General features: G+C 39.4%; 1 protein-coding gene across 3 annotated transcripts; it reads right to left on the minus strand.

Annotated features, from left to right (window-relative positions):
* Positions 1–1,109: 1,109 nt before the first annotated feature.
* Positions 1,110–12,522, minus strand: fmodb (fibromodulin b). 3 transcript variants are annotated; one of them, XM_081609095.1, is made up of 4 exons: positions 12,388–12,522; positions 12,122–12,257; positions 7,840–8,733; positions 1,110–1,987 (listed from the first exon to the last, which is right to left on the minus strand). In XM_081609095.1, exons 3-4 carry the CDS (start codon positions 8,726–8,728, stop codon positions 1,836–1,838), a joined length of 1,041 nt encoding a protein of 346 aa, XP_081465221.1. In that variant the 5' UTR covers positions 8,729–8,733; positions 12,122–12,257; positions 12,388–12,522; the 3' UTR covers positions 1,110–1,835. The 3 variants fall into 3 exon arrangements, with proteins under 3 accessions (XP_081465221.1, XP_008412238.2, XP_008412239.2); XM_008414016.3 differs by lacking the exons at positions 12,122–12,257; positions 12,388–12,522 and adding an exon at positions 8,807–8,932; XM_008414017.3 differs by lacking the exons at positions 12,122–12,257; positions 12,388–12,522 and having other exon boundaries at positions 7,840–8,892.
* Between the last annotated feature and the right edge of the window lie 380 nt (positions 12,523–12,902).

Consider the following 12,902-nt stretch of genomic DNA (forward strand, 5'->3'; position numbering starts at 1 on the left):
CTGAATGCTTATTCTGGAGTAGGAAGGGAAATCCCCACCAGGAACTACTTTCACCAACTACTACTGTTATACACTCCTGACTAAAGGGAGAGAACAGAGTTAATAAGATGAAGACAAGAAAGCTCCTTATGCTGACTATTAGTTCCACCCAGAGTGTGAGACTGTGGGCTAAGAGGAAGGCGGGAGGTGAAGCAAACTATCAACATTACTATCCAGGACAAAACAGTAAATATCCTGAAATTCAACTGGAGCATAACCAAAAAATTGACAAACTGTTAAATAAATGCCTCAAGTAGCACAAACTTGGACTGCAGGACGAAACCGAGTGGAAACAAGCCTTTGAATCGCAATTCAATGGCTTGGCAAAGTGAATTACTATGAGGACTAAAGGAAAGCACAGAGATACAAAATCATGGCACTACTGGAACAAATACTCAGCACAAGAGCAATAGAGGTCTGTTCGGGACAACGATGCTTCTGACACAGTCCAACACAAAATAAGCAACCAGACACTGTGGAAGAAAAAACGAGCAGATCTGATAACCATAGTGGTCTCAAGGGACAACCTCAAGAAGAAGAAACATGAGAGTAATACCAAATGGCTCAAAGAGGAAATGGAGAAGTTGTGGAGAGTCAAGGCCTCAGTAGTCAATAGCGTGTTTCAGGCTGTGACCCTGAGCCATGGGCAGGGACTGCAGCAGATTCCTGGAGCGACCTCTGAAACCAGATTCTAGAAGAGCACAGTCCTGGGAATAGCTACGATACTGCCCCGAAAAGTGACACAATTAAATTTATTCACATTCTTATCAGGCTCCCATAAAAGAAATATGATTCCTTTGTGATGCAAAGTAAAAGGAAAATAAAACACCTGCAGCCCACTGTCACACTTGAATAGAAAAACAAGCAATGGAATACCTTCAGACATAGACTGGCCTCCCCAGGTCAGGCACTGTCAAAACAGCTTGAAAGTCATGGGAGCAAGTGTGGAAAAACAAAACAGTTCTTGGTGGAATTTGTTGCTGCTAAAAAACTGGATACAACACCAGACCTGGTCTAGAACGTTCTTTTCTATGTGTACAACACAAAATGAATGACTCAACTGAGGTAAATCTGCTTAGAACAGTCCTGGTTTAATCACAAATTTTAAAAAGACATAAAATAAAAAAAATCAATTAAAAGACTTTATTGTTATCAAGTGTAACATTTGCTTTCAACATCTCATGCATATACACCATTCCTAAGTTTTAACTTTATAAAACGATGTTAAAACCAGATCATGTGGGCTTCAAAGTAAATATTTAGATGCATATTAACTAAAGTCAGTTCAAAATGATATAGCGACCAAGTGCATACATTTTGGAATAAAAGATTTTATATGAACTGTACAACCAGCAAAGTGATTAAGTGAGAAAAAAACGTCTTCAAGAAGAACAACAAAGCGTTGCTTGATGTGAAGTTTTATGGCATTCCACATGGTGGAGGCAAAGATCCAAACTAAATCTTCTACAAATGATTGACAGTTTGATGCTGATTAAAATTTTCTTCATCAGCAATTGTGTAATTGCGTGTAAAAGCGTTGGTTTGGCATAAGCTAGTAACTTAGATTGTAATATTTCTAAAGAAAGTCCATCAGCTCTCTCATGACTTTCTGACTGCCATCTGGATATTAGATTATGCAACACTGGTATTTCCTGTTGACTAACACTGGAATTACGGAATCACTGAATTGTTAATAAATTAACTGTTTGATAAAACATTTCTTGATCAATGACGTGTAACAGTAAGAGAGTATGAGTTAGAGATGACGAAAATAAATCATGAAAGAACAGCAAGTTCTAAACATTAACAGAAGAAACCAGTCGCAAACAGTAGGCAGCCTCAACAGGAATGTCTCTGGCGCTGATTTTATTGGCATCCAAACGCAGCACTCTCAGCCTGGAGAAGTTTGTTCCGTCGATCGTGTCACAGAAACTGCTCAGGGAAAACTCTGAAAGGGGAGAGAAATGGGGAAACAGGTTATAAACATGAACACATAAAAGAACTGCCAAACCAACCACAAGAAAATTGGAATCGGAATCAGAAACACTAAAAAAAAAAAAAAAAAAAAGCATGTTATTGCCTGCACCTCGTGGATTATGCCTGGCTTCAAGGACTGTGTTTGGGTCGCATTCCTGTATTCATACCAAATTATGCAGGCACATAAATAAAATTATCTCCATGATTCAGAATAGATTAGTTTGACCCAGTCAGGTCCATACTGGTTAGGTTTAGTTGCATCTACATCATTATTAACTATGCTTGCTCAGTGTGGCTTGTTTTGTGGATGTTGTCAGATTAAAAGTGATAAAAGACAGAAATGCAAGAAATGACCCTGTTGTTTTTCAGCATGTCGAATCACTTTTTGATACCGCTGCAATAAATAGGACAGACACATTTTAAAAGTAGTACCGCAGGACTTGTTCATTGTCAGTTTTATGATCTGTAGTTTTTTTATGTTTTTTTGGCTTTATGTTTTGATTGTGTTTGACTCTGTTGCAAACAACAATTACAGACCCCAGCGATTGGAAGGTAAATGATTTATTGAAGAGAGGAAATGTTTGAAAGACTTTTCTGAAAGAGGGAAAAGAGGGACCGGATCTACACTGGAAGACAGAGAGGTTGTTAGTGGGCGGGATCTACAGTAGAACTAGTTTTGCAGAAGAAGGAATCAGGGTTTATAAACTTTATAAAGAAGGGAAACGATCGAGGAGGGGCGCGGTGCATCCAAAGATCTGGTGCTTGGCTGCTTGCTGGATCAATTGTCAAAAGTCAATTGTGATGATCAGTTTGCTCTTGTTTCGTTAATAGGAGAGGATGGACCGTTGGAGGGTGGACAGGCAGTTGAGCAAAGGAGGTGAGCCACAGATGGGTGACCTGAACAGGAGCAGCAAGGAGAACAAGAGAGAGAGACCCCGGGAGAGGAAATCCACAGGGTGAAGCTGAGGATCTAGGATGAACACTGACGACTAAACTGTGATGAAGGAGGAGATTGAGGGTAAGTTTTCAAGGAGAATCAATTGTGAGAGCAGACTACGCAGTAATTATCACAAGTAGTAGTTAACCATCTGGTTTCTGTCTCTGAGAAGCCACTCCTCTAAGTACTGCTCCTTGATGACAGTAATGCACGCCACCTGGAAGCTACACCTGCTGAACACACCCTGGAAAGGTGGAGGAGAGAGCAGAAACCCAACAAGCAGCACACCAGTCTGCGGATACGATAGTTTATTTATATTGTTTGATTTACCGGTATACCACATTATTTTTAAAATCTTAATTTGCTACACCAATTAGGTAACGTCGATGTGGCTGTCCGCAGCTGGGTGACGCCTCTTGTTCTTATCATCTGACTGACTTAATTAGCCATCACCTTCATAACAACATGTTGGGGACTTTGTGTTTTAACTGACAAAAACAGCTAGAAATATATATATATATATATAAAGCGCACTTTTAAATTGATCCGATTTTGACCAGTATCCTAAGCAGAACATTTTTGCTTAAATGGCATTACCCTCTGAGATTGTTTGTAAAATATAAGTCAACTTTCATGTTTCAAACTTTAGCACTTAACATACACAATTCCAGTGAAGCAGGTAGAATAACAGGTGATTGTTCTGCTTTCACAGTCTCTGATGCGAAAAGATCCCTGATAAAGAAATGAAATGTCATACTGCAAAAGTTTTATCTGCTCGTTACACCGGGTTGAATGAGGATTTGGCAACATTAAACGCTCATATTATCACAGTTTTATATGCAACAGTGACATAACAAAATCATACAACATGCTACATGTTGATATATTACAACTAAGTTTTCTCTAAAGCAGTGGTTCTTAACCTGGGTTCGATCGAACCCCAGGGGTTCGGTGAGTCGGTCTCAGGGGTTCGGCGGAGCCTCTGCCGTGGAGGTAAAGACACACTTGTGTAAAGTCGTGACGATGCGCCCCGCTTTGCCATCACTTGCTCCAGAGGATCACGTTACATTGCTTAGCTAATCAGAGCTGCGGAGGAGCTCTTGGAATAAGAAGGGTTCGGTGAATGCGCATATGCAACTGGGGGGTTCAGTACCTCAAAAAAGGTTAAGAACCACTGCTCTAAAGGATGACATACCAGTCTCCTCTCCTGTCAGCCAGTGCATTGTGCTTTCAGAATGTAAACAAAAAGATTTAATTGCTCTATTTGCATATCCTATTGGTTTTTGAACTTTAAACTGGAACGCGGCTAAATTGAATTTAAATTTTGTGCAAAGCACTTTGAATTGTCTTTTGTCTGAATTCTGTGATATAAATACACAATTCTGCAATTTGCACAGCAAGTTCTCAAAATATCTGCAGCATTTCTCTTTATAAAAAGCAAAGATCAATGAGCTTGACACAAAATATTATTGGGTGTTGCTGCTTTTTAGCTCTATATCACAATTAATCAACTTAAATTGGGTCATTTTCATGTGTCAAATTGGGTCATTTTCATGGTATGTGATTTTCTGGATCACATACCAGTGATTCAGTTTAAGAACTGACCTCTAGGTAAGCCTTCCCACCTGCTCTTATTTTCTCATTCTATTGAAAACTGTTATTCACTTATGTGGGAAGGGTTATGGTTTCTGATCTACTTTTATGCAACATAAAAGTATTATTGTTCTTTAAATATTTGACAGTGTGTAACCCGGTAAACAATAATAACTTTGTGTATATGCACTTTCTTGTGCATCTGGTCCTACTGTATCAGCGACATGCTTGCCATTACACAAGTACATTATGAATAATTACCATAAAAAGTTTTACAATGGATATTTAAGCTCTGGAATTATGGCTTCAACATACAGTTAGGCAGTTGCATGCCAAGCTGTGAACATGTGTATATTTGCTGTTTAGTTGGGGGAATTTTAATAAAGAACTCAATGCCCCTTTTCCACCGGCCCGCCCGGCTCGGCTCCGCTCGCTTTTCTTGTGTTTCCACCGGCCTTTTCAATGGGGCTGGCACTGCTTTTTTGGGTCCTGCTTCAGAGCAGGGTCAGCAGGGCCAGGCCGGGTTTGGTAGGTGACGCAAGCTTCGCTGCTGTTCACTGATTGGCCGAGGGCGTGGTCAGAAGAGCAGGCGAAGAGAAGAAAAAGGAAGGCGCAACATTTGAAACTCGCTGCAACACGGAAGTGATGGAAGATACAAGCAAGCCGTGAACTAAAAGATGCCGGCTTTTTTATTTGCTTCGGATTTCAATATTCAGTGGCAGCTTGATGGAGCCGTGAGGAATGAGTCGTTTTTGTCACTGTAGTGGTGAGAATGGAAAGCCTTGTTAGCCGCCTCGGAGTGAACACCGACTCAGACGCAACTAACGCCGCTGCTGCTCTCCAGCCAGGTGAGCAGTTTGTAGATATATCTGTCTGGTTTTTTACTACATTTAAGGTTGCATACATACAGTCATGGAAGACATTTAAAACACACAGCCTGCTGTATTTTTATTGCTCAAACACAACATGCGCATTTTCTGAAGACACTCAGTTGCACATTACAGTTATAAATAACTCAATATTGTACAGCCTGTTACTGTCATTTGTTTATCTTTGTGTGAATCTATGAGCTTCGATTGTTTCTCATTTTTCTGTTGCATCTGAGTTTCCCCCATTGTGAGATAATAAAACATGTCATATGACATCCTATTGTAAAATGGCTAGATATCACTTCTCTAATCAAATTGTTATGAATTATTAACTGTAGAATGAACAATAAACCTGAAGAAAACGATAGTGGTATTTTATCCATGGCTGTCTGCCTGCATAGGTCTAAAACTCACAAGTAATTGCATTTTGTCTTTAATTTACACAACTATTCCAGTTATTTAATTCTGGCTGGATAGTTAAAAAAAAAGTGTTGTATGTATAGCAACATGTCTGTTTTAAATAATTCCTTATGTGTATGTAATGTCCACATTAGTAACTGTTATTTATCTACATTTATGTGCTATAAGCTTTAACATCTGATTACCAGGGAGCAGAAGGAGAGCAACATGGCTGACATGATGGAGAACCGTCAGAACACCTGGATCTCCTTCAGGAGGAAGCAGCTACCAGCAGAGATGGCAGAGCAACAAGGAGAGTTGAGACAAACAAAAGAAAAGAAAAAAAAAGTTGTTGTGTCTCAGTGAACAAAGTCTCTTTATTTCTGCTCACTCCACACATTATTGTACTTACTGTAGTTTATATCAAGCTCCTAATACAATCCTCCCAAAATATGAGGAGCTTAGGCCAGAGTGAAAATAACATTATATTATATACATATTTTATTGAAGCCGAGCCGGGCCGAGCCGAGCCGGGTTGGCCGGTGGAAAAGGGGCATTTGACTCACATTCAGAACCTCAATATGGAAGACCAAAGCTGCCATAATCAAGAACAGGTGCAAACTGCCTTACAGGACTACAGGGATATCCCTGGTTGGGTTAATGGGCTGGTAGTTTAGAATGTGGAGGTGCAGTCTCACTCACCCCTTAGTAATGCATTAACTGATGCAATGAACTTGTAAACACATGGATGAGTGCTCCAGGGCCAATCAGCTGACAATGAAGTGCGGAGACTAGAAAAACATGTCCCATAAAGCTGGGGCTACGAAAACAAATTGTTTCTGGGACTCAAGGCTTTTTGAGGCCTTCATCAAATATATGTATATATATATAACTCTTACATACTGCTGCTTTAAGCCTGTGATACATTCATGTTTATAGTTATGTGATTGTCAGATCTTAGTTTGTGCTTTATTTGGAAAGTCCATTTTCATTAGTGTTCTACGTATCTGCTGTTTTCTCTGTCACTTCTGTTTCTGGGGTTCTTTGTAATCATTCACTGCGACAGACTGGCAACCTGTCCAGGGTATAACCCCGCCTCTCGCCCGGAACATTAGCTGGAGATAGGCACCAGCAACCCTCCCGACCCCACTAAGGGACAAGGGTGTAAAGAAAATGGATGGATGTTATCATTCGTCTTCATTTTTTGAGTCCTTTAAATGTTATGCTGTTTTTGTTTGAACAGTATTTAGGCTTCTCTCCAGTCATTTTCTCTCTTTTGATTCCCTCTGTGTGGTCTATTTTCTCTCAGCTGTTTTTACTTTTTAAACTTGTCTGGCCTGTTTTTGATTCCAGTAAGCACTTTCCTCCATATTAATCTCGCTCTAGTTCTGTGACTCTGTGAAATTTCTGACTTTGAGTTTTGTTATTGATCTAATATTTTTGCATTTATGCTGCTATGCCTGCATTTTGGTCTCTATACACAGCTACTGATGACACCCCATTAGCTCTAGATCTGTTTTGCTGGAAAAACTCCCACAATCTTTGCTGACTCATTTCCAGCTCTGCACCAAGACACATTGTTAGATCTGAGTTTTCATGGAGAAACATTTTGGCTGCAGCTCTCCTACTCCTTCCCATTCCACCTCTTCCCCTTCACTTTTTGTCTTTAATCCAAAGTTTCTAATGAATAGGCTGTCCCAGTTATATTTGAGGAGTGTAGGGCCAGTGGGAATGGGTTTACAGTCCTTGAAAAAGAACATGTCATGTTGTATTTTTGTTGAATGCATCCAAATGCAGCAGGCGGTAGCGTCAAATTTAGTGGAAAAAAAGTAAACAAACTTACAAAAAAATCTCAGGGAGTAGGAACTGTTTGAGGAAGCATAATAGGTCACCTTTAAAGAATTGTCTCTGGTTAAAAGTGACTACACATATTAATATAAATAAAATTAACACTAGTGTCATTAAAATTGCCAATAAAACTTTTGTTTCACTTTGTTACTTTACGATTTAAAGAAGTGTACGTACCTTTGATCTTATTGGCTTGCAGGTAGAGGTTTTCCAGGTTCCTACTAACAAGAGGGATCTTCTCCAGTTGGTTGAAGGACAGGTCAAGCTCAACGAGTGTGCTGGTGTTGAAAACATTGGAGGGAAGTCCTTTATCAGTCAAACTGTTGTGACTCAAGCGGACAAATTGCAGATTGGGATACATGGTAAGAAAACCAGCTGGGACACTCTTTATGTTGTTATGGTCCAGGTAGAGCTGTTGTAGTTCTTTGGGAAAGCTGTCAGGAATTTTCATCAGCTTGTTTTTGCTCATGTCCAGCATCATAAGAGATTTTAGTCCCATTAACCCACCTTCTACCTTTTCTATGTCATTTCCCTGAAGTTGAAGGGTGGTGAGGTTGGACATGGACTCAAATAAGTTGGGGGAGAAGTTTGTGATTTTGTTGTAGGAAAGTCGCAGGTCGGTGAGGGATCTTGGTAAGTTACGAGGCACATGGGTCAGTTCATTGTTATCCAGGTAGAGTCGAACCAGGCTTCCCAGCTCGACAAAGACACTGTCGCTGATTTTCTCCGAGCTGAGCTGGTTATGTGACAAAATCACCCACACCAGGTTGGTGGCGTTGTCGAACACTCCATCCTGAATGCCTGTGATTTGGTTATGCTGCAGGTAGACATACTTTATGTGTGATGGAACATAGGGAATGTGCTGCAGGTTGCGGCTGTGACAGTACATAGCTGTGGGGTAGGCCGTTGGACAATCACACTCCAGGGGGCAATCGACAGCCTCAGACTTCCAGCCTGCATTCTGCCTCCGGCCTCGCAGTTGGGACAGCCACTGGAAGGGGCTGTATTCCTGGGTGACGTTCACATCCACCATTTCCATCAAGAGGATGAACACCAATGCCCGCATAATCACTTAAGGAAAGGTAAAGAATATTTTAAAGATAAATACACACGATTCATTCCAATGTTACTGCAGTATACCTACCAGTTTCTTGCTGCCTCCTTGTTATCCACCTCTCTGGTTCCCCAGTCTGAATGAGTGGAATATGTTGCCTGCCTAAAATAAATACCACCAGCCACCCCCTCTGCAGCTGTGGCCCCAACCATTTTGTTTCATTACCACACATACCTTTTTTCCGCTTTCATGTAACCTACATAACAACCTATACCCTGCAGCAACGTAAGTATTAGTACCATCTGTGAGCTGGTTGTGACATCTGCTTTTCAACCTCCTTGTTTTCCATCACAGTTTCAAACCTTATCATTAGCCGATCCACTGAAAGTATGTCTTGCCATTAACTCTTGTGTCATATAGGTTATGAAGACGTTGGGGCCTCAGATATTGAATGTTTAATCAACTACAAAAGATGTGATAGTCATAGTTATTTAAAATACAATCACGTTGTTTCTGCATGCTTTTAAGTACACTACAATTGGTATATGTCAACAAAGTATGCTAATTTTTGCTGTTTGTCCAAGAACATCACCATTGCCTATTTCTTCTGAATGCTTCAAGGTCTGTTTTCAACAAGTACAGTATTCAAGTCATGGAGAAGTTCAGCATATGCTTTTGCTGGTGCCTGGATACATCAGAGAACCATTACAGTCCTGTAAACTGCGATTCAGAAAAAGCCCCCCAACTTATATCCTCCTCTGGGGTAGGAAAATTGGATGCAGAGTTCAAGTGATTATGTGAATTCTTTGTGAATCTCCTTTCCAGGCCACACTGAGGAAGCAAAGACGACATGCTGATTTAAGAATCAGCTTTGATAAAAAAGGCAATGGATCTTAATGAGCTCTAAACTACAATGAAAACAGAAAAATTCCCTCAATTTCATTTGGAGGGCGAAAAATTAAGCTGTCAGAATACTATGTCATGCCACTTTGTCATTATTTGTTTGTCCAATAACACTTTCCAATTGTATGCTTTGGCACATGCTAGCCTGTGGGCAGGAAGTGTTTGAAGAAAAGCAATTGTTTTTCTCATTAATTTGGGAAAGATTATGAATCCATTTTCAAACACTTCAGGGCCCATCATTCTACACTAATGAAAATGTATTTACAAAGAAATAAGAACATGTCAAACTACATATTCCAAAACATACACTTTTAAGATGGCTGTCATTATCTTTTGTATAGCTTTTGGTGCAGATGTAAATTTAAAACTTTGAGGTTTTATTTGGAAGGCAGGTTTTTTTCCCCATATGACTTCCTGGAAATTTTAAGCATTTAAACAGAGAATAAATAGTAATATTATAATTGAAGTGTGTCACAGTTAGGAAAGCACCCTGCAGGTCTGGGCTAGGCCACTGAAATTAACTAACTTTCTCACATTAGATATTTGCCTCCTATCTGCCTAAAAATGTTACAGTATTGTTAAAATTTGAATTTAAATTATAATCTTTGAGGCTAATTGAACCCAGGAAGAACATTTAGAATCATTATATTTTTCTTACAACATTCAGTTTAACAAAGTCAGTTCTAACAGCTTGATGTAACTTATTTTGAAAATTAATAAGGAAGCCTACAATATTTGCATACCTAAAATCATAAAAATGTTTATGTTTAAAGTGGGTAAACATTAGTGGACAAATTGCTTGGTACATTAAACTATGCAACAACAAACACATTAATGTTATCCATTAATAGCTGCTGTCTTTAGTTACATGAATATAAAACACATATTTAACAAGAAGGTACCACTGTTGAAAAGCGAATCATAGAAAGCCAGACTAGAATTTGCCACAGTGCATATTGACAAGCCACAAAGCTACTGGGAAAATGTCCTCTGGATCAATTAAACAAAACTTTAGCACGTTTAGCATGGCTTTTTGGCAAAGCACATCATCATAGACACAAAAGTGAAGCATACCAAGCAAAGAACCAGACGTGAAATAGAAGCTTGGTTTTCAACTCAAGACTATCAAGGTGTCCTGGACAGATGTTGCCTAGTGATTATGGGTCTTTCATCACGATGGTGACTGAAAAAGAACAGCTAAAAACACCCAAGAATTGCTAAGAGCAATAACATTGGACTTTTTTAACTGGATTGTAGGAGCCCTGATCTAAAACATATTGAGCATGTGGTAGGAGCTGAAACATGACATCTGGAGAAGGCACCGATTAAACTTGAGACAACTGGAGCAGTTTACCCTTGGGAATTGCTCCAGTTGTCATGAAAAATGGGTCCAAATACCTATAGACATGTGCAGAAGCCTCATTAATGTTTACAGAAATCATTTGCAGTGATTCCCTCAAAAGATTGCACAACAACATATTAAGGGACTAGTATAATTTTCGTCCAGGCCTGCATGTTTCATTAGTTGTTTTTTTTTGTTTGTTTGTGTATGATTTTGTCATGATTGGTGGTTTGGTGAGGTGAGGGAAGACGCAGGCAGACCCAGGATGAAATTGAATGATGGGTTAATGATGAATAATCCACAAAAGAACAGAATCCAAACAGGTTGCACAGGGAGCAACGGGGAAGACAGAGATGCACACACGACGAGGATCCGACAGCAGACAAAGACAACAGATGGGAGGGTAATCAAAGAAACGACACAGCTGGGAACAATCAACAGGGAAGACAGAGACTCAGGGTAACAGACTAATAAACACAGAAAAACCTCAAAATAAATACACAGAAAACACAGATCACAACAGTACCCGCCCTCAAGGGCAGCTACCAGATGCCCAAACCAAACCAAAAGTCCAAACACAACAACGGTGGGTGGAGCTGGACAGAGGGCTAGAGTCCACAGCAAAACAAAAACAGTCATTAAGAGAGAAAAATTAATAGCACCCTTCTAGTGCATTGAACAGTTTTTATGCATGTTTCAAGTAAAAGAAAAAAACCCTAAATTTTCTCTTTTGGTCAGAGGATGGGAACTTAAAATTTGCCTTTACCAATTAATGCACCATAAATAGAGGCCAGAAAATTTTATTTGATAATTAACAGATTAACAACAGATCAATCTTATTAAAGTAAATTTAATTCAGATCAAAATTAGTATAATTGAAATGTATGTTCAGCTGGATATATTTAAGTTTAGCATGGTATTTTTAAAATAGTGTAGGTCTTTAGTCACCTGCTTTAAGCATGCGCAGTGATAGTGGAGGATGAATTTGTCTTAACAGCAAAATTACCTTCTAAAAACAACACATAAATATATCCATATAAGTTCAATGAAGCCTTTAGTCAGTGGCTTGCAAAAGTGTACCTCCCACTATTGACTTCCACTAAACATTTCTCGGTGCATCTGTTAAAAGTACTAGAGATTATTTTTGGCACAGATCTTACCTCATAAATGTGCTACAGAAAAATTATGGGATCAATGTGACTTTTAGAGCGCAGGTGCATGTATCCTGGGTCGATTTCCCCCTCTGGGATTGAAGGGTTTTTAGTTTTCAGCCAGAATATGCAGACTTCTTTCCAACTGTAAAAAGCACAATGTTCAGAGATGGCACTACATGTGGGTTATATGCTGATTTGTTGATTAATCAGTTCTCTGATTAATCAACCTTTCAGCTGGAAATCATTATTTCTGAAAGAGATCTTGAAGCTACCTGAAATGATGTGTGGTCTTGCTTTTCATCCAAAGGAGTGGACTTTCTCATAAATTATCCCAAGAACCTTGCTGAAAAGAATGAAAGGTGAGATCAAAATGCCCTCTAAAGGGAACTGCATGGTGTTCATCTGTAGTTAACTGTGCCACACTAAATAAGTGATGAGGCAGCTTGAAAATCAGAACACAGAAGTTTTGGATCTGTATCCGTGAAACCTCAATAACAGGCTGTGTTTATGTCTCAAATAGCTGATGGGGAATCTGGCGGCCAACTTTTTGTGATGAGTTCCAGGCACTAATAAGACAAGAATGGATCCCCATCAGACTTTTTCTCTAAGGAGGATATTCAACAAGCCCGAGTGAATAGCGGTTATGAAACTGAAGGTCTATCACTGAAAATATTAACTCTTTTGATAAGTTTTATGTATCTGCCAGTAAAAGCCTTTGAAACTAATTAAGTGTTTTCATTTTTCTTCTTCAAAAATATTAAATGTCAAAGCCACAGAACACATCACC

Source organism: Poecilia reticulata, chromosome 7 (genome assembly GCF_904066995.2).
Source record: "Poecilia reticulata chromosome 7, P_reticulata-male-v2, whole genome shotgun sequence".
Classification (NCBI taxonomy): Eukaryota; Metazoa; Chordata; class Actinopteri; order Cyprinodontiformes; family Poeciliidae; genus Poecilia; species Poecilia reticulata.

Excerpts from the sequence above, each read along its gene's own strand:
- fmodb (XM_081609095.1), bottom strand. The coding sequence starts at position 8,728 with ATGCGGGCATTGGTGTTCATCCTCTTGATGGAAATGGTGGATGTGAAC. Across the intron at positions 1,988-7,839 it reads GCAAGCCAATAAGATCAAAG|AGTTTTCCCTGAGCAGTTTC; the intron begins GTACGTACACTT and ends CTCCCCTTTCAG.